At 34.0% G+C, this 22,338-nt stretch overlaps 3 protein-coding genes across 3 annotated transcripts; 1 reads left to right on the forward strand and 2 right to left on the reverse strand.

Annotated features, from left to right (window-relative positions):
• Positions 1 to 1,842: 1,842 nt before the first annotated feature.
• LOC120159115 (putative protein TPRXL) lies at positions 1,843 to 3,160 on the reverse strand. The gene is made up of 2 exons (XM_039169778.1): positions 2,813 to 3,160; positions 1,843 to 2,412 (listed from the first exon to the last, which is right to left on the reverse strand). The coding sequence occupies exons 1-2, from the start codon at positions 2,996 to 2,998 to the stop codon at positions 2,083 to 2,085; spliced, it is 516 nt and encodes a 171-aa protein (XP_039025709.1). The 5' UTR covers positions 2,999 to 3,160; the 3' UTR covers positions 1,843 to 2,082.
• Positions 3,161 to 7,893: 4,733 nt separating this feature from the next.
• LOC120159070 (transcription factor MYB41-like) lies at positions 7,894 to 9,403 on the reverse strand. Its single transcript, XM_039169739.1, has 3 exons — positions 9,192 to 9,403; positions 8,968 to 9,097; positions 7,894 to 8,788 (listed from the first exon to the last, which is right to left on the reverse strand). Exons 1-3 carry the CDS (start codon positions 9,322 to 9,324, stop codon positions 8,017 to 8,019), a joined length of 1,035 nt encoding a protein of 344 aa, XP_039025670.1. The 5' UTR covers positions 9,325 to 9,403; the 3' UTR covers positions 7,894 to 8,016.
• Positions 9,404 to 21,720: 12,317 nt separating this feature from the next.
• LOC120159100 (deoxyuridine 5'-triphosphate nucleotidohydrolase-like) lies at positions 21,721 to 22,273 on the forward strand. The gene has a single exon (XM_039169768.1). It carries the CDS (start codon positions 21,746 to 21,748, stop codon positions 22,271 to 22,273), a length of 528 nt encoding a protein of 175 aa, XP_039025699.1. The 5' UTR covers positions 21,721 to 21,745.
• Positions 22,274 to 22,338: the final 65 nt, after the last annotated feature.

Raw genomic sequence — 22,338 nt, forward strand, 5'->3', positions numbered from 1 at the left:
TGGGATCAAGAATCAAAATAAACTCGAATTTGTAAAGTTCATTGCAAAGACGTTAATTAATCGACTAGGTACCGATTTAGGGCGTTGTGGGGCCTTCCCCACACGTAACCGACTCCCGAACTCGGATTTTGGTAACGCATACCTCAATTTGTTGTTTTAATTAAAGTTAATTTTTATTTAAAATGACATCATTTTTGGGTGCCCAATCACACCCTAATCAAAGATTGGTGGCGACTCTTTGAATGTATTTTTTCGATCATAAAAGAAATCTGAATTTTTTCGAACGAAGGTTTTTTAATCGCATTTGTTTTTAAATTAAAAATCAATTGAAAGATATAAATTAAAAATTAATGTGTTTTTTTTTAAATCTCACCTTTTCACTTTTAAGAAAAAATCGTTTCGACAGTTTCTTCAACCAATACAGCCTGAAAAAAAGAAGGGGATGGCATTTCAGATGTGAACAATATGTCATAATAGAAACTATACCAAAGATACAACATCAAATTTGCAAAAATCATATACCATAGAAAAAGAGGGAAACAACTAGAGCATCCAAATAAAAAGTGCTGACAGTCCACGCATATATCAAATAAATTGAATATTCTCCAATTTAACTCACTAAGGCATCAAAGCACTTCAGGAATAATGCTTAAGCTAAATTTCATCTCTCTAATCTTTTATAAAAAAAATATTATACATACAACATTACAACATTCAAAATTTCCAATTTAACTCACTACAGAATATAATTTCATCTCTCTAGTCCTTATAACACACTCAAAAGCTATTATATACACACCATCACAACATTCAAAAGAAAAATCGGCATCCAAAATACTACCTTAATTGCTTGAGGCAGCTCTTCAAATCCTTTATCCCCATACCTTTCATCCAAAAGCTACAATCTGTTGAACCCTTCCATTCCTTCCCTCCTTTAAACTCCTCTCCTAACAACCCTTTCATTTCGTCCTCTCCCTCATTTTCCTCCAAAACTTCCACCACACAAAACTCTTCCTCTCATTTCCTTTCCTTTCCCCATCTCCTTTACTTTCCTTCTTTTCTTCTTCCCCGGCCGGGAAATCTTAGCCAGATTCTTAAACTTTACAACCCCCTGTAATTAAACTCCTTCACCAACTTCTCCCTATACAAATCAGCGACTCAAACTCCCCATCCTCCTCTTCACCATCGTTCCTTTTATCAAAAAGGGGCATCATTTCTTCATCAATTTCGTCTCCGGGAACTCTGGCTATGTTCTTAACCCTCGGCCAGTTCAAGAGGTGACCCTGAGACGGTTTTCGAGGGCGAAACAATCATTTGCAGGGACACGAGGACAGCAAGATGGAAAGCTCTAGCGAATCTCTGCTCATCGAAAATGGGGTTATGTCTTCTTCTACTTCTGGTTGATGGGTTGTTTGAACTTGGGTTTGAGAAGGGGTTTCGAGTGGATTTTGCCTTAGTGAAGAGAAGGGCCATATGAAAATTTTGGGTTTTGATTTGGGTTTGGGTGGAATATAAGAGAGAAAGGATTGAGGGCTTTGGAAGGGAGGAAAACGAGTGCTTGGAAGAGAAGTTTGTGAAAGGAAGAAGAGAGCTTGGGTTGAGATGCATAAGATTTATTGCCACCATCTTTGGTGGACTGAACTTTTCGGGTTTGAGGGAGGACTTTAGGGGATAAGAAGATTACGAGGGTTCTACTTTTTGGGTTTAAGGGGTTTTATTTTCTTTATCTTTTTTCTGGTTTTTAGTTTTAGGAGATCTTTCAAATTTAGTTTTGGTCAAGATAAACATTATTTTAAAATAAATTACGTATTTAATAATCTATATTTTCTTCCATGATAATCTTCTTCCTGTAATGTTTCGAATCAATGTCGGATACACAAGGATCAACCGCAGCATTATCCGATGGACCTCGTTTAGTCCACCGGTTCGCAAAGACAAGCACGGCCGAGTTGCAGAACTTTACCCCAAATGACCAAAACCAATTGGCTCACAAGGAGCAAACAACAAGAAACAATCTTGGAACCATGGTCCTTTTCAAGCATTTTATTGTTTGCCGCGGTTTTGGACGATGCTGGCCTCGAATTACAGGAAAGTGAAGATGAAGATTAACAGCGATGATGAAAATGAACGATCAGATGCCGTCATTAACAACAACGAACTCGACGATGATGAAAATGAACGATCAGATGCCAACGAACTCGGCGATGATGAAGAGGAATCTTTTGATAAACAAGATGATACCTTAGAAGAATTGTCACTTGTTGAGTGATCGATGCCCTCGCACAGTGGCACATCGTTGATTGTCGGACTAAAAATCTTGTTCGGTTTTGATTCAGATTTAGATTTGGATATCTCGCCATTGTAAATCCGGTGCAGCTTCTGATCCAGTTTCTTGCTTCTACTTCTCTTCATCTATCAAATGCAAATGAAAATTTAATTTTAATATATATACAATTCTCTTTGATTCTGGTGGTTAAAGTTTTTATATATAATCAGAAACAAAAGAGAACAGAAGAAACGTAAAAATTTTGACTATAATTTCTTAATCAGTGAAGCACATGGAGATTGAATTTCCAAGAACAGTAAGTGTTCCTGTCAATAGTATACAATTGAATTGATTTGGTCAAATTAGTATTAAAAGAAAAAACTAAATAATTAACATATAACAGAACTAGAGTTCATATTGTTACTGTTTACTCTATACTAAGTGATTTCTATTTTTAGTTTCAATTATAAGAAAGAACCCAGAAAAATTAAATTCTTAAATACTAATATTAAACGACATGAAAAGGCAGGAAGAAAAAGAACTGACCAGGGAAGTTTCAAAGAAGACGGCATTGACAAAACGAGAGAGACTCCCGCGACCAAGTTTGTCTTTCCGACCAAAAGAATTACCGGGAGCATCTTCGTCTTTATTGTCGGAACCCATTGTGTTCTTCGCCGGTGAAAGGGGCGATTTAACATCCGAAGACGACGACTTCGATCGTTTTCCGACCATCAAACCGTTATCGGAAACAACCGAAAGGAAACCATGCTCATTTTCTTCATTTTTACTGAAAAGGTTAGTTTAAGTTCATGCAGTGGGTTTAGAGAAAAAGAAAGAAGAAGAAAAGGGAGCGGATTGAAAAGGAGGAATTTAAAGATATTTGAAATGAAATCTGATAGTTATGTGGATTTCGTAAAGATTTAAGGCAAAAATGAAGTTGCCTGCCCAGTTTCAATGATGGTCGAATAACATTAGAGTAGATGAAAAGTGAATTTAAAGAGTTACACGAAAATTGTTCAGAGGACGAGGCAAAAGTGTTGGGTTCGATGAAGCTCGATCGATCAACCGAAATATGCCAAGAGGGGGTGAGTTGATTTTTTGAAATTTAGGGAGTAATGAGTATAAAGATAGGAAAATATGCACAATGATTTATAGTGATTCAACTTCCTCAATGAATTCTACATCCACTACCTAAGCTCCTCACTTAGGATTTTCCAACAAATCCACTAATTTGTTCTTTCTTTTTCAAAGACAAAGAGATAATCTTTACAAACTTCCTAGCTTTTTAAATGCTTAGCTAGAACCAAAACCCTTTTACAAAAGAAAAGAATTGTAAACAAGAAAACCTCTAAAAAGGAAGGTGTTTATCCGGTATTGATGCTTCACTTCCCAAAAACCCCTTTGCTATTGAACTTGAAGAACAATATTGGTAATGTTCTTCCAGTACCGATATTCGGGTCCAGAAATACCTTACTTAGGCACGAAATTTACCCTGTTAACTTCTCTAACAACCCTATCGAGGTTCTCAAGTGTTATTAAAGTCTTATGTGAGTTATAAGGGTCATAAAGAAGGTTTGAAACATGCTAAAAACATCAAAACGTGGAATCTACCATGCATGTTCATTCAAGCTTTGAAACTCAACTTAGAAGCTAAATGCATCTCTAATGACCACTAAGGGTATATAAGAGTTGTAAATGTGTTACCTTGGTTTCCTAACTACTGGAAACTCCCTCAATTTACCCAAGCTGCAACCTTTTCTTGCCTTTAGCTTTTGAGCACTCACCAACTTCCTTCCCTAATCAAATCAAGACAAATGAGTTACTAACTCATTTAAAATCTTAGATTGAAGTTGTCAACGCTTCTTAACACTTAAATTTACTAAAAAGGGGATGAAATGTTGGATTCCATAAACCCCACTAAAACCCAAGTTCATGAAACCATGACCAAAACTCACTTTTTAGAGGCTTGAATTGAAGCTCTTGGAATAGTGATTTAAGTTCTTACCATATAATCCTTGAACTATGCTAGTTGAACAAAAAAGCCCACACCTTTTCTCTAGTCTTGAAGGGGGAAAAAGAGTGAAGGAGGATGAAGAAGACAAGGTAAAAAAATTGGTGAAAAAGAGGTATGCCACATACGTGAAATCATCAAATATTAAGGAGGATTCAACTTTTATTTTGAACAAGGACCTAATTGTTCTTTTGGTCCTTCCACTTATTTGCTAAGATTAAAAACCCCCTTTTCATCTCATGTTGGGCCTATACCAAGCCTAAATTCACTCAAATTTAGACCAAGGTTTCCCATAAGCTAGTTTGCTCATTTAAAGACCCAACATTTTAACCCGAGACTCTTAACTCGGGATTTGAGACCTTACACTTATTCAGGTCTAGTTAATATTTAATTTCTTTACGGTAGTGAAAAAAAATTAAATCTAGATTTTATAATTAAATAAATTAAATTCGTCGAAAGCTCAATATTACTAATATTCTTTACTAAAACTATGAAGCCATACATGTTGGCTGTCATTTCTCATTCTTTTCTTTTGTTATAGATTATTTTGATTCGTTCTTTTCTAATGTATGTATTCTTCTTTATTTAGGGATTAAAAATATTATTAAAAATGAGATGAAAAAATATTATTGGTTGAAATCACAGATGACGTGGTGAGTCAGATCCATCTAATAATTTTTTCATCAGACGATATAAAAAGTATACGAGAATGTCATTCTTTACCGACTCCATGCACAACATGCACTTATTTCTCCAGTCCGAGTCTAGGAACTTTTGAATCCCACTCTTGATAGCAAGTAATTCGACCATAATCAGAGGATTCAGACCACAACTTTCAGACCACCCCCGATACCGCAGTTGTCCCCATTACTCGAGCAAGCCCCGTCAATATTTAGTTTAACCATACCAAGCATGGGTGGCAACCACTTTTGCACACTAACAGATCTGATCTAAAACAATGATTTGCTAGCGTTAGGTCCCTAACTAAACCGTCCAGCGATAAAGAACATTCTATAAAATTTACTTTAAGCCAAGAGGCTAGACGAATTTTCACTAAACAAACCAATTGAGTCCACTCCATAATTTAATCTTTGAATATCAAGTCATTTCTCGACGGCCACAAGGTCCATAGTACCATGAAGGGGATCAAAGGCCATATCTTGTTGAACAAGGGAACCTCAATACCACTCGAAGCTTCCATGTAGGTCCTTGGATCTTTAGGCAAGGTGGAAGAGATCCCCATCCAATTGCAGCAAATCATCCACTCTCCAACTAAACCAACAAGGAAAGAATAAGTGATCAATGGTTTCTGGAAATTCATGGCAAAAAGGGTAGAAGTTATTTGTAATATTTGGCACTCCCTTTTTAATTAATTCGACTTTAACCGAACCCGACCATTCATTACCAACCAAATGAAAAGTTCAACCTTAAGAGGGGCCAAACCTAACCACACAAAGTTACTCCAAAAGTTATTTCAAGGGAGGGGTTCGGTGATAAGCTTCTTAAATGTTTCACCGAGAAAGACCTGTCACTAGAACCCACCCATCTCACCCAATCCCCAAAGAGAATAAGAGTTTCGCTTAGCACCCAATGGAAGACCAAGATAATTTGTTGGGAATTTATCGACCAAGCATCCAACCACCTTATCCCAATTTTGCAGTAAAGGTTCCTCGACATTAAGGCTTTGTTTGTTTTCACTGTACAACCTCTTCAAACCTCTTATGTCTGCGCCGTGCAGACCACGCGCAGACATTAAGCTTCGCAGACCGTTTGTTTTTTAGAAGACAGAAGCTCTTCAAACGTATACGCGAGCTCTCTTGGTGCAGACATAGTTTTATGTCTTCAAAGGTCTGCGGGAAAATTAAAATCATTTAAATCTATTTTAAAATTTATTTTAAAATATAGATTGATTTATTTTAAAATATGGATTGATTTATTTTAAAATATGGATTGATTTATTTTAAAATATAAAAAAATTATTTTAAAATATGAATTGATTTATTTTAAAATATGGAAAAATTTATTTTAAAATATGGATTGATTTATTTTAAAATATGGATTGATTTATTTTAAAATATGGATTGATTTATTTTAAAATATGGAAAAAGTTATTTTAAAATATGGATTGATTTATTTTAAAATATGGATTGATTTATTTTAAAATATCGATTGATTTATTTTAAAATATGGATTAATTTATTTTAAAATATGAATTAATTTATTTTAAAAAATTCATTATTGTAGTTGTATGGATTATTTAAATTTCAGTATTATAAAACTAAAATTATTTAAATTTCAGTATTGTAGAACTCTTTTAAGTTTAAAAAATCAGTTTATTTTATATTTCAGTTTATTTTAGCAGTCTGCAGACGTTAAAAAACAAACAGTCTTCTTCTTACAGACTGCAGACTTTTGGTCCACCTCTTCTGCTGCAGATGTTTGCAGATGTGCTCCGCAGACTACAGACTGCAGACCTTTTACCTCTTCAAAAACAAACACCACCTAAACCTCATAATCTTGTTTTTTTAGATTCAATTTGAGACTCGAAGCAAGTTCATAAATTCTAAGAACACGTTTCACATTCCTAACCTGCATTTATGAAGCACCACCGAATATTAGTAGATAATCGGCAAATTAAAGGTGTGAAATTAAAATATTTTCATTCGTTCGGCCAACATTAAACCCAGAGAATAAACCCAAATGGACAGCCTTCTGTAGCATCAAATTAAGTGCTTCTCCTACAAGATTGAATAGAAGGGATGAAAAAGAACACCCCTGTCTTAACCCCTTGAAATGGAAAATACTTCAGTCGGGGCACCGTTGACCAATACTGAGATTCTAGCCGATGAAATGCATTGAAATATCCACTTGCACCATCTATCCCGAAAACCACACTTCTTCGTAACAAGCATCAGAAAATTCCAATCAACCGTGCCATAGGCTTTCTGAAAATCTATTTTGAAAGTGACACCACTGTGCCCGGACTTGGATACAAAATCAATAGCCTCGTTCGCGATTAAAGAGCGATCCAAGATCTGGCGGTATGAGATAAAAGCGAGCTGAGATTCCCCAATAACTTATTCTATACACAACCGTAATCTCTTCGATAGGACCTTTGAAAGAATCTTGTACATCCCCTACGAGACTAATTGGTCGAATATCTTTTAGGGCGGCCGGCCTCAGGATTAATCAGTTTCCGAATGACCCTAATAAAGGAAAGATAGAAATCATTAAAGAACTGCATGATATCCCCTTTTAAGTACAACTAGAATTTTTAAAAGAATTAGAGATTAAATCCATCCTGCCTAAGAACTCTATTACTAGTGGAAGAAGACAAGGCATCCCATGAAATGTGTTTTTTTATGAATAATATATAACTTAATTAAATTTGGATTTTTTAAAAAAAATTTGGCATTATTTGCAATGCAGAGGGGTCCCATGAAATGATGCACACCTAACAGCAAATAATATTACTGCCTTAGCCAACTGGTCGTATAGCTTTGCTTTAAAAATATACTAATTTTTTTGTAGGCAAATGTCAATTTCAACAGCATAACTTCAACCTTTAACCCCTTGAGAAATTTGTATAAGCAAATGCCAAAAATTCAACAAAAACTTCTACACAAAATACAATATTTAAAGATTTCACATAGATGTTACAAAATACAAATACCCTAGTCAAATCCTAATTAATTAAAAAAACACTTTTAATCTAACTTTTGTGTTTTTTTCAGAAACATTACAGACACCCATTGACATTTAATCCATTAGGAACTTCACACATCAACATGTTGCTGCAGTAACTGCCTCTTTCGATATATTCGGCGGCACTGCCGGTACCGTTGTTGTTCACATATGTGTTCGACGACGAATTCAATGGTGTCGAGCTCGAAGACGGTGTCGATAAAATCGATCCGAAGGGATTCAGACTCGGAATGTTTTCGGTTAAACATGTCTGCTTTTGATCAGCTGAAGAGCAGATAATCGACTGATTGAACTCGTGGTGGTAGCCGTAGTTTTGCATGGGAAGAAAACCCTTTGAATAATTGTTAACATTATCATCTAATTGCCACATATTTGCAGGAAAATGGTTCCAATTAGCTTGCAGAATCTGGTTCATACAAGTACTTGAAGACGATGATGTAGGGCAGAACTGAACAGGATTATGGAACTGGTTTTCATGGTAAGATTCGAACTGGTTTTGTACTTGGATATTTTCAGGGTTACTATCTTCCATGTTCTTGTTTTGGCCCGACATGAAAGCGGTGGCTAAGGTGAAGAGATTAGGGTTGAAAATTGGTCCGATGTTGCCGGCGAAACCGGTCGGATTTAGGGCAGAATTGTACAGAGATGAACTGAGAAGCGAAGAGAGTTCGAGAAGATCGAGACTAGGAGTGTGGGTAAAGGGATCGATCCCCATTCTCAATAGCTTCTTCTTGATGTTAGTATTCCAATAGTTTTTTACCTCGTTATCTGTTCTTCCAGGCAATCGAGAAGCAATGGCGGACCATCTAAGTTAAAAAAAACAGTAAATCAGACATAGTACCATAAAACAAACATTTTTGTTTCATTGACTTTGCTCTATAATCAGTCTATAAGTAGTAGTTAAATCATTCTTAATATAAAAAAACCGACTTTTTACTATTCGATTTAAACTGACTTCGACATTTTCTTAGTAATAAACACTTACTTGTTTCCTAAAACGCTGTGTAACTGTATTATAACTTCATCTTCTTCGGGTGAGAATTTCCCCCTCTTGATATCAGGCCGTAAGTAATTAGTCCATCGAAGCCTGCAACTCTTCCCGTACCTCTTCAACCCTACCAAAAAAATCGAAACTCGATCTTAATCGAACTAAAAGAACACAAACTCGAAACATTCGACTCGATGATTTAAGTAAGTTTTGAGATATACCTGCATTTTTGGGGAGGGTACGCCATCTGCCATGGCCATGTTTCTGAATATAATCGATCAACATTTGATCTTCTTCAGCTGTCCATGGACCTTTCTTCAACCCATTTTTGTAAGAGCCGGGATATTTCCCCATTTCCGAATATATCTCTGAAGACAACCTTAAAACTTGCCCTTTTTTGTTTGGAAAAAAACTTGTAAGAAGTGTAAAAACCTTGGGAACCGAAGTCATACAATGCATGGAGGAAGGAGATATAAATAGAGGAGAAGAAACGAATGGTGGGGGGGGGGGAATTGGGGGCAAGTCGATGGGATTTGGTACCCCCAATTGAAACGTGTCTTCTTATGAGGAAAAATAACACATTGCACATAAATACATATTCAAATACTACACATGTTTATTGCCCTTGTTAGCTTTGTCCTATGTAAGAACAAACCTAATTTAAATGTTTGTTCAAAATTTACGTGGAGTGTGCTTAAAATATATAAATATTGTACGAATGCTATACCTTAGTTATAAACAAATTGTTATTTGTAGACACTTATTTTCGTTCATATATTTTTATTTTTTTACATATATATATATATATATATATATATATATATATATATATATATATATATATATATATATATATAGTTTGCAAATGGTTTTTGAAAATACGTATATAATATATAGCTTTTAAAATATTTTGAAAATATATATAATATATAGTTTTTAAAATTATTTTTTAAAACTTATATAATATATAGTTTTTAAAATCGAAAACTTATATAATATATAGTTTTTAAAAAATATTTTTAGAAAATATATATATAATTTTTTTGAAAACATTTTTAAATATGTATAATATATAGTTTGAAAATGTTTTTGAAATTTTGGAAACATTTTTAGAATATATATAATATATATTTGTTTTTATTATTTGTTTTATTTTATTTTTATTTTATTTTTATTTTATTTTTATTTATTTTATTCTTTTATTTTTTTTCCAAGTCCAAGTCCAGGGTCCAATATATCCAAAACGGGCAAGAGCCCAAATCTGTTCAGGTCAAGCAACGGCTAAGTGGGCCTGAACCAGCCCAAGTACATTAGGGATGATCCATCCCGGGATGGTCGGTCAACCATAAATGGTCCATAACAAAATGACCCCGAAATTCGGGATCACCCCAAAAATAGTTGAAAACAGCCCCCAACGGGGGTATATAAATACCACAGACGAATAGTGGACGGGGAGAGACTGCTTACGACAGTACCATCATCGACACAAAACCAACGGGAAGCATCATCGAGAAAACCGAGAGCCACAAAATTCCAACAACCATCACGAAAACAACAACAATAGTGCCACAAACAAAAAAAACATAACCAACCAACGACAGGAACAAGAACGTTGAACCTACACGAGAACGACAAACCAAACAAGCACATAAAAAAACCAACCCCGAATAAGTCCTTGGAGAAGAAGCCATCGGAGAGTCGGGGAAGCGAACGGGTTTTTTTTTTAAAAAAGGTAAAAAAATCGAAGTCTTTTCTGTAGATCTACGCCAGTGGGGTATTTTTTTAGGTGTTTGGGCTTCGGATTTGGGCTGAGGACATTGAGAGGGAGCTTTGGGGGTGTTCAGTTATTTCGGCCGCCGCTCGCGGTGGCTGTAGACGGTGGCCGACGGGTGGCCAGCTTCCCATCGGTGGGGAAGGCTAGAGAGAGATGAGAGAATAAAAGTTTCTCTCTTTGGTAGAGAGAGAGAGTGAAAAGAGCAAAATGAGAGAGTTTAGTGTTTTAGCCCTCTCATATGGGCCTTATATATTGCTAGTGAAACGATGTAGTTTCAGTAGGGGACATTTGTGTGATTTTTCGCACGGATCAATTACACTAACGGTCCTTGTAAGCTATATCTTTTATATTTTGACCATTGAATTTAATTTCCAATGTTTTAATTTGGATTTCGAATTTATATTTTTTCATTTGATCCCTTTTTTATTTATTATTTTTTTCCTTTTCTTTTTGTTAAGATTTATTTTCATAACTTTTTCATTTTTATTTTTTAATATTTAACCCTTTTTTCATAATTTTTATTTTGGTTTTTTATTTTCATTAATTTTTTATTCTATCATTTTATTTATCTCTATTTATTTGTTTTTATTATTATTATATTTTTTATTCTTCTTTTCACTTATTCTTTTTTTATTTTCATTTCCCTATTTTTATTTTTTTTCCTCTCTTTAATTTTTATTCAATTCTTTTTTTCGTTTTGACTTTTTTATTTATTTTCTTTTTGTTCCTTTGATTTATTATTTTAGTATTATATTTATTTATTTATTATTATTATTTTTTTTTGTTTTCTTGGAATTATTTAATACTTATTTACTATTTTTTTATCTAACATTTTTGGGCCTCTTTTTAGAAAATTTCCCAACCAATCAAAGTAATTATTCGAATTGAATTTTTAAATTTGAATTTAAATTTCAATTTTTTCAATTAGGACAACCAACAAATTAATTGGTACCGAAAGGACGGTTCAAGGGTGCTAATACTTCCTTGACCGTAATCGACTCCCGAACCCGACATATTTTCGGTAAAACGCAGATCAGGTAAGATGGTGTCCGATCTACCTAAATATCGTTTTAAAATGATCAATGGCGACTCTAACCCAATTATTCAAGTCGAAGCTCAATTCTGGGCCCAACCGAAAGACGACAACGACATTATTATTTCTAAAAGTTTCAAGTTCGAGCACTAAGAATGTCAGGGGTGTGAGTGTTTAATTTCAAATGGTTGAGAATCATATTTAAATGGATAATGCCTTGTACTTACCCAGATTAATAATATATATATATATATATATATTATTTTTAAGATAATGCTATTAAGTTTTAGGAGTAATATATATATTTCATTTTTCAAAATATAAGTTCATACAATAGATACACATATATAAAATTGGATTAATATATTTTAAGTGCATTTTACATTAGATCTAAGCTAATGTTTATCATTTAAATCGATTGAAGGGCCTATTTGATAAGATATTAAAACTTTTGAAATTCAATTGAAAATATTTTAAAGTATAATTATCAATTTACAATCTCAACCTCATAATTTAAGAATGTCCTTGTAACACCCTCATACCGTACGGGTGACCCGATCCGAGGTGTCACATTAGGGCCACCGGAGCGACCCACAATAAAAATCCAGGAAAAACTTAAATTTTTTGTTAAAACATGTAAAATAATAAAACAATTTATAAATAAAATACAAGTTCAGAAAACCATTCATATATTACAAACAAAATTAAAATCATACAAGTTCTAGACTCAATATAAAAATCAAATGTGACCTACTTACGCTTGTACCATACTTTGCAAGCCAAGCTGAATGAACTACCATTATTGAAGTCGATAGTTGCACTGGATCGATTTTTTAACCTGAAATGGTGAGTAAAAGAGTGAACTTTGGGGAGCTCAATAATACAAAACTACCAGGTGATGCTGAAGGACATGCAAATAAATGACAAGCATAAAAATTTTCTCATTGATTCAAGCATCAACAGTTTTTTATGATGAGCTGAGGTTCCACTGATATTTCTTTAGGTAACAGACAAATAGCTTATATTTCAGAGGAAACATTCAGAAGACCAAGTTCAGAGATTGAAACAGACGTCTAGTGTGTTCCTTCAAAACCATAATAAAATGTAATCAAGTTTAAAACAATAGTATTTTTTGGTAAAACATGTTTTAAAATAACTGTAGTACCCTCCATCTGAATACTCCATGTGAAATTCCCCAAGACATCATCCATAAAGACTTACCCTAGACCTCTAGGATCTAGGAGTCAATATGAATGGTCATAACATAAAGGATTTATCAGCTAGCTGAACCTCAGAGACTCCAGAATCCTACCCAATCAATACCTCAATAAAACAGTTTCATATAGAATTAGTAATATCAAAACACAGAAATTAGAAGTTAAGTTTTTATTTAAAATACCGAGTTTCCCTCCAATCGTACACCAAATACAGTACCCCAAAACATACATCCATAAGGACTTACCCTAGACCCCTAGGATCTAGGAGTCCAATATGAATGATAGAACAGAAAGGATTTACCAGCTAGTTGAACCTCAGAGTCTCCAGACACCTACCCAAACAGTACCCCAAAAAGCATATCAGATAGCATACAATAATATCATAAATTATGAGCTAATTTTACCTTGTGTCAGAAACCAGATATCAAAAACCATAATTTATATAAATCAGAGAAAACATATTTGTCAATAGGGAACACACTAGAGGATCCATATATTTTTCGAAGGCGTTTGAAAATTATCAAGAATATAAAATATGAACTTACGCAAAATTGATCGGATTTCATAATCGAGGTCCCTATTAAAATGGTTTAATTGCTAACAGATATAAACATATATTCAGATATTTATGCTTCAGGACCATCTAGGATTTCAAGTGTATTAGAAAGTTTTTAGGAACATTTACATCAAAATAATTTAAGATTTCATATATAACTATAGCGATTCCATTATTTAGGATATCAGGGGTATTTCAGATATTTTGATTTCTAGTGGATTCTTAGCAACTTAATCCAATAAGGGTGAAACAATGATTTACGGTATTCAATATTCATGTCTATTTATCAGGATATTGGGTCAACTCCAGTTGAACAAAACCCAGTACTGCGATACCTATCAACCACTCAAATCGATACACTTCAAGAATATTCACACTTTAATACTGACAGCACTACTAGAACTGATCATCTTCAGAACCATCGTTGAACGGATCTTGAGGAACTGTACGTATTCCGATGGTATTTGTTTTATTTATATATTGCAACAATCTCCAAGATGACTGACGTACTTGGGCCGTCTCCATAACCTTTAGGGGTCGTTAAAATATTTAATGCTTCACTGGTACTTTCAAAACTTGTCTAAAAACATTTCCTTAAACCAGATCATTAGGGTATTTGAGTCATTTCAGTACTCGGATAATTCTAGTTATTATCTTTCGATTCAGTCTTATCATATAATTCAACCATTTCGATCCATTCAGACGTAATTGATACCTTGGTTGGTTTAGTCTTCAGGCGTTTGCGTAGGAAAATAACTCTAGGTATGCTTTTCCACTTCGGAGGTAAAAATTGATTATCAGGGGTTATTTTAGTTATTACGGATCTTGAGGTCAATTGATTTACTGATTAATCACTGAACTTGAAATTTCCCTTTTTAACGGTCTTCCAATTTCTTATGTGAGTTCCTCGAGTGTTATACAATTTACTAAACTTTTACTGAATTCAGTTCGAGTCCAACAATAATTAACTATACAAAATTGTCCAATAAAATTCATTCATGTAATAACTAATATCAATGTGTTCCGTAAAGCATGCAAATAGTAGTAATATATTACCTCAATTTTTGTGCACATCGGTCAACCAAATAAACTTCATTAGATCCCTCTCGCACTTGAATTCCATGTTTCATAATATCTTGGGTACATAGCAAAAAATTTACGACAGAAACGAAACTTAATTAGGAAAACTATTCGAATGAGACATTAAAATGCTAAAAAATAGCTTATCGAGTTTGAATTTGGAAAAATGAACTTTGGATTCAGATTCAGGATGTCGAAAAACATAAAATATGACTTTTCGAAAAAATTGATTTTTTTTTGTCAAAGCCAACCCTATTCAAAGTCCAAGTTAACTCTAGTCAGATTAATAGTCAACGGCTCGACTTAGAAGCTTAAAAGGTTATGCTCAAAGGCTTTAAAGGCTTTACTCGACTAAAAAACAAACCGGTTCGGGTGGTTCAACTCAGTAAGTTGACTCGGTGACTCAGTTTCCAGAAATTTCGACCGGCTGTGAAGCACCACGCGCAAGAGACACGCATGATGATGTGTACGGAGGTGACAAGGTCGGTTTTGGCCGATCGATTACTCCTCGGGTTGCAACTCATCCTTTCAACGCAATTACAACCCAAAAATCAATAAAAAAGAACGAATAAATTAACCAAAAAATAATTCGAAGCTTACGCACGTCGACGACAGAGAAAATGGTAACGATGAGGCGAGCCATTGGTTGGGTTCTAATCGAGACTGGACGAGGAGTTCAATGGTGGTGAAGGTGAGACGAACAGACGTCTGATGCGACCGGAAATCGATAAAAAATAATATCGGGCCTTAGGATTCCGACGAGGCTTCGCGACGCCCTCTACAGAGAATGGCGACGAATCTCGACGAACAACCAATAGGGTCTTGATCGGGACAACTTAAATAAACTCACACTAATTAGTCAGTAGGTTAACGTTCAACTTAAATGATCATCAACTTTTTAACAAAAATGATGAGTTTGTAATATATGAATAATTAGGTGATCATTTTGTAACATTTAATAGTCAGAGAGCTCAACAAAAGAAGTGCCTTATAGTTAAGAGATCATTTTTTACTTTACCCTTTATTTTCAACGTTCAAATCAGACGGTCGTCATATTTTAATAGAGAATGACGAGTTTTTAACATATGAATAATCGGGTGACTATTTTAATAGTTGGGGTACTCAACAAAATAGACACTAATAGTTGGGGATCATTTGTGTACTTTACCCTTAAAACAAATAATAATAATTAGAAGGGTGCTTTGAAATTTTATTTTACCTAATGGTATCTCCTAAGCTGGATACGTAGATATGGAGTGAATATCGTATATTCTTCTGTTCGGAGTTTCTAAACAGCTGTGAACTCATCAAGTATTTTTATACGTAGAGATTTATAATGATACCTCATTGGTTTAACATTATGTAGATACAGAGGAAATCGATAACGTTAAATGGCTGGTGCATGTACCCTAACTTTTCCTTCAATAGTCATATTAAACAATTCCAAACAAAATATAAGAAAAAATATAACATTAATAGTATCAGATCTCTGAATCATAGGTTAATTTTTATACTTTCAAGACAGATAAAAATAAAATTCTAGACCGTTAAAATCACTTAATAAATTTTCTTAAAATCAGAAATGAAATACAATCCGTACCCTATTGATATATATTTTTTATTTTTTGAGGATTTTAGAGATTGTTAAGTAAATTTATGAGCCGAAATTGAGAACGGTTCCAAAGGGCATAAAAATTCAAATACATTGAAGTGGAAAGTGACATTGAAGGGCATAAAAATTTGGACTGTGTACTCATTTCATTTCCAAAGTGATCCAATCTCATGCAATTTACAATTTTGAATTCAATGGAAAAGAACAACAGGAACTGATTCATTTCCTTGTGTTTCTTAGGCCAATTCTTGTCTGAAGGTACATTCTCCCTTTGCCTGCTTCTACTTTTTGTAACAATTTGGAACGAAGTGCATGAACGTGATATAGAGAGGGGGAAAGTTGAACAGTATAAATGTGAAAAGCCGCTGTTTGATTCATACTATGATGCACACAGAAAGGAGCCATGCTATGTGGATTCAAAATTGTTGCTATTCATGCATCGTTTTAGGTCCCCCACATGTCATTTTTAGCTTTAGTGATTAATGAGCTGTGTTGAATTTTCCACTGTTTAATTCAACCCTGGTTTCGTAGAGAGATTTGTCACAATTTTTCATGTGCCCAAATGCCACCATCATACGACTCTTTGCCTTTGCAGCCTCTTGTTCAAACAGTGGATGTGATCCAATTTCAATCCACCCATTCTCCCAATTAATGCCTTTTAGTATTTTGCACATGTTACAACTAAGAATTTATGTTATTCGGCGCCGTGACAATAATTATAGGAGGAGTAAAGAACTACATCAGATATCACCGAACTTTAGGCGTTGTCTCGTTTATTATTGAACTTTCAACACTTAACTTTCATTTTCGTTTCAATTATACCACTTACATAGTTAACGACATAATGACTTGACTGACGGCTGTCGACGTAGACTCCTCACCAAAACTACGTCGTTTTGGCATGGCTATTAATGATTTAACGGCCTGCTAGCATAATTGAAATGAAAATCAAATTTCAATGTTATAATTGGCAAAATTGAAATTTCAATGAACGCCTAAAGTTCAGTGGTATTTGGTGTAGTTTACCCTTATAATAATAATAATAAGGGTAATGTACACAAATGGTCCCCGAATTATAGGGTTTTGCTATTTATATGTTCTAAACTTGTTATTGTTCGTTAAAAGATTGATGGTCGTTTGAGTTAGATGTTAACATATTGGTTGATATATGATAAAAATCATATTTTAATTATGTTTACAAGCACCATCATTGCTTTCAATCATTAATTCGACAACATAATATTTCAAGCATTGACTTGACGACACAATATAAATGGAGACTCTATCCATAAAGTAAAACTCAAATAGTTTTAGAATCATATACATTCAACATGTTAACTTATGGGATGTTTGGATGGGGGAATGTGGGATTCCCATGGGAATGAAATCCATATTCCCCTGTTTGGTTAGCCCGAGAATCTCATTCCCAGTAATGTAAGATTACCAATAGTGGATTTTTTGGGTATATTACCGGGAATGTCATTACCTCCCTTTTCTTAGGTATTGTTAGATTACCGGCGTTTTGGACTAAAATGTCCTTAAAATTTTTTTCTTTTAAAAATATCATTATTCTGTCATTGAATAATAAAAATTCTACGAAGGTTAAATTACAAATTTATTCTTAAACTATTTTATATTTACAAAAAAAAATTCTATAATTAAAATTTTATATAAAGTTCAAGGGTTAAAATAAAATTTTACCATTTCATTAAACCTTTTTATATTTTCAATTTTGTAAAAAAATTATATAAATTTTATGAATTTAAATTTTTTAAAGAAAATATATAAATATTTTCCAACTTGTTAAAAAAAATATATAATAAGGACAATTTGATCAAATATACATTCCAATAATCTTTTATTCTTTTAACCAAACATGGTAATCTTATATTCCTGCTAAGTCAACCAAACACAAAATACAACATTCCTAGTAATCTTATTCCCTGGTGATCTTACATTCCCACTGGTAATCTTACATTCCGCGAACCAAACGCACCCTTATAGTCTAGCTCAGAGACCAACAATTTTCTAATAGCACGGGGAGTTTAAAATATATGAATATTCATGTTATTATTTTATAACTTTTAAGGATGACTCAACAAAATAACACTATATATATAATCCATGATCATTTGTGTACTTTTGCCTAATAATAATAATTGAATATTGATAATGAAATTTTTGAAAAGTTTAACTTGCATTTTCAATCTTTGAAGCAATGGTTTTCCAAGTCAAAAATGAAGTGATGGAAGTGAAACTAAGAAAGGGATGTGTAAAGGCAATTGCCCATTCTTTTTTCCTCTTCTTGAGATTAGAGAGTTTAAGAGGTGACAAATGTCAACTAATTAATTTAATTATTTGTGAGTAAAGCTAAGGGTAGGTCCTCTCTTCAATTATCAACTCATCATTAATTGAGAAATGCATAAAAAAACGATCCATAGGGTAGAGTTTTATGTTCCATTATTGGTTCCTATTTTCGTCAACCCTTTACATCAAATCAAACAGGTACTGATAGGAAATCATTGGACACCATTTAGAGTCTCTAAATTTGATATTTTTTTAATTTAGTCCTTAAAATCTTTTCCTCGCTCGCATTAATTCCAAATTTTGATAACTTTTATGACTTGGTTCGTAAATTTGATTTTTTTACTCTTTATGACGATACAATATTCTAAGATTATTTCACATCATCGATTGAAAATTTTTAAATATATATTTCTCTTCTAGGTGATGAGTTGACACGTTCTCATAATGTTATGTCATCAAAAGGATTATTACTTTAAATTTATAAACCAAAATCGGAAAATTGACAAGTTTTAGGATTAATATAGACAAAAATGATATATAATCTACGATTTGTTTTTCATTTAGGACGAATATTTTTTGTCCCAACATCCAATAAAAAAATGCTACATATCATGTTCTAGTTTACATTTTCTAAGTAAATAGAAAATATATAGATAGATGTGAAATAATATAATTTAGGGGTGAATATTACAATTAACTCTTTAGTATTTTTTTCCTGTTATTTTATTTTTTTATTAAAAGAAAAAAGTCGTGGCGGCTTGAACAAGTATTTGGCTAATGTCTCGGCTCCTCTTAGCTGTGGTAAATACGTAACCGTATTCACACAACATTATTAATAAATAAAATAAATAAAGCGGAACATTTTGTCAACAAAATAGAAATTAGGCAAAATTTCTCATTGGCTTTGTGTGGTCCAAATTTAATGTAAATAATAGTATATAAATGTAATTTATTTAATCAAATAATATTTTTTTAAACAGAAAATCTTACCGACTTTAAAATATAAAAACAAAAGTACCAAAAGGTCTCCACAAATATAAAACGACAATCTTTTGGTCAAACATTATTTAATCACCATGAGTAAGATTTGCAATATATAAGACAGTAACTGCTTATAGATAACTCTCAACCTCTCGATATTGAACATTTACACTTTTAACATCTAAGTGTTAGAAATTAGAGCTTGATGTGTACTTGCTTATACTCTAGTATAGTTAGTAATAGTTGGTTAGCTTTGGCGCCACAAAGTTGTTAGTTTATTAGTGGATTTGTTAGCTTAACAGACTTGGTTTGTGAGCTATAAAAACAGTGTATTAGCAAGTGTGTTCATCAATGAATTCATTATATTCTTTCAGCATATACATTTTTCAATATGGTATCATTCGCCAAACGGTCCTGACTTTGTTTTTCTTCCGCTGCATGGAGTTATCATGAACAAAAATGTAGAGGAGAAGATCTCGAAGATGGCCATCGCCAATGGCATCTACTACGCCAGAGGAAACCCAGTCTCCACCCAAATCAACCATTTTCAACAAAAGGAAGAGTAATATGGCTAACGCCTCCCATTCTAATTCAACTTCCGCTTTCTTCAATCTTCAGTCCTCACCGTCTAACAACAAAACTCTAACCACCATTTCCGATCTTAAGGAATTTACATCTTCTCGGTTGGAGGATATGAAGCAGAACCTCATCGATCGCTCTCACTCTGGGTTTCTCAAGGATCTCGACGCCTCTCACTCTCGCCTCCAAAAGCGCTTCAAGATCCTGACATAAACATGCCAACAAGTAATGGAGGAAGCTGAAAAAGAATACAAGAAGATATCGAAAAAGATTGATAGCAGCCATAAAGCAATAAAAGCCTCATATGCAGAATTCATGGCAGATGCCCAAGCCACTGCATCTCATGTTTGCAAAACTTCCATTTCTGAACTTTCAAAGTCATTTGAGAAAGGAATTGATGATTTCCGCAACCGATTTGGAACGCCATCCTCTTATAATTGATTCTGAAACCGGAAGACACTTCCTCTGGATCTTCTTTTCTGGTCTTGTATAATTGGAAAGGTAATGGAATGTTCCTGATGGGTAAATGGTGTAGCGTAGTATTAATTTATTTTTCTTTTTCGTGATATCTAGTTGTTACTATTCTGAAACATGTGGGCTTTGTTAGCTCAAACAGGAGAAAAAATATATTCGTGTAGCTTAACTCTTGATTAGGGAAAAAAAGTATGTCAAGGATCCTTGTATAAGAGGATGAAGAAGAAAGAAATGAAGGTGAATAAGAAGAACGAAAGGAAACATCGGAACTTTCGATTCAAGTGAACGGAAGGAAGCATCGACACTTTTGATTCAAGTCGAACGGAATGAAGCATTGGCACTTTCGATTCCAGACGAACGGAAAGAAGCATCGGCACTTTCGATTCAAGTCGAACGGAATGAAGCATCGACCCTTTCGATTCAAGTTGAACAGAAGGAGGCGTCACACTTTCGATTAAAGTGTTCATCTTTTCATCAAGAAGGTTGAGAAAGTATGGAGAATGTTAGAAATTAGAACTTGTTGTGTACTTGCTTGTACTCTATTATAGTTAGTAGTAATTGGTTAGCTTTGGCTCCATAAAGCTGTTAGCTTGTTAGCAGATTTGTTAGCTTAACAGACTTGGTTTGTGAGCTATAAAAACAGTGTATTAGCAAGTGTGTTCATCAATGAATTCAGTCTATTCTTTCAGCATATACATTTTTCAATATGCAATATATAAGACAATAACTGCTTATAGATAACTCCCTGTTAGCATGCTAAATCAACTAATGTAGTGTGTACATTAGCAGTACACTTAGAAGCTTCCTAAAGTTGAAGTTGTTATAACAGCTAAGGTTGTTAGCAAGTTAGTTTTGATTAGTTGTTCATTTAAGGTGGTTGTATTAGCAGCTAAGAGTAGTAGTATATAAGGAGCACTAATCTTGTACATATATATACATTCATAGTATCAATAAACCAGTCTATATTCTACTTTTTTCTCAATATGGTATCATTCGCTAAACGGTCCTAACCTTGTTGTTTGTCCGTTGCATCCTCCTCCTCTGTTTCCGCCGGCTTCCGTTTCCAGCGCCGCTTAAAATGGAAGGCTGTCTGTATACAAAAACTAAACCAGTTTGTTGGAATCATTTGTTTCTTTTTTATTCGTTCTCAAGATCTCTCGCGATGGCCCAATCAGATATGATTAACAACAGCCCTGAAATCAAAGAGTCATCCCCTAAAGTACAAAAACTCAGTCAAAACAGAGTACATGAAGTTATCCAAGGTTCAGTCACGCTCTTGAAAGTAAAAAGACTCTCAGAAAAAGATGTTTTGCCGTCTAGAGGCTCTGCTCTTGCCGCAGGCTACGATCTGTCAAGTGCAACGGATACCAAAGTGCCTGCTAGAGGAAAAACATTGATTCCTACTGAACTAAGCATTTCAGTACCTGAAGGGACCTATGGTCGCATTGCACCAAGGTCTGGTTTGGCTTGGAAGCATTCCATCGACGTGGGAGCTGGAGTAATCGATGCAGATTACAGGGGACCCCTTGGGGTGATTTTGTTCAACTATTCGGATGTTGACGTTGAAGTGAAAGTGGGTGATAGAATTGCCCAGTTGATTATTGAGATCATTATACCCGATGTTTTGGAAGTTGAGGATTTGGATGCTACCACTAGAGAGGCTGGGGGATTTGGCTTCACTGGTGTTTAAATCTTTAGGTTTTAGGGCTCGTTTTAGAGGGCTAAGTTTGGTGGGCGGCTCTGGTTAAACAAAAT

The sequence above is a fragment of the Hibiscus syriacus genome, unplaced genomic scaffold (assembly GCF_006381635.1).
Source record: "Hibiscus syriacus cultivar Baekdansim isolate YM2019G1 unplaced genomic scaffold, ASM638163v2 tig00111342_pilon, whole genome shotgun sequence".
NCBI classification, from domain to species: domain Eukaryota; kingdom Viridiplantae; phylum Streptophyta; class Magnoliopsida; order Malvales; family Malvaceae; genus Hibiscus; species Hibiscus syriacus.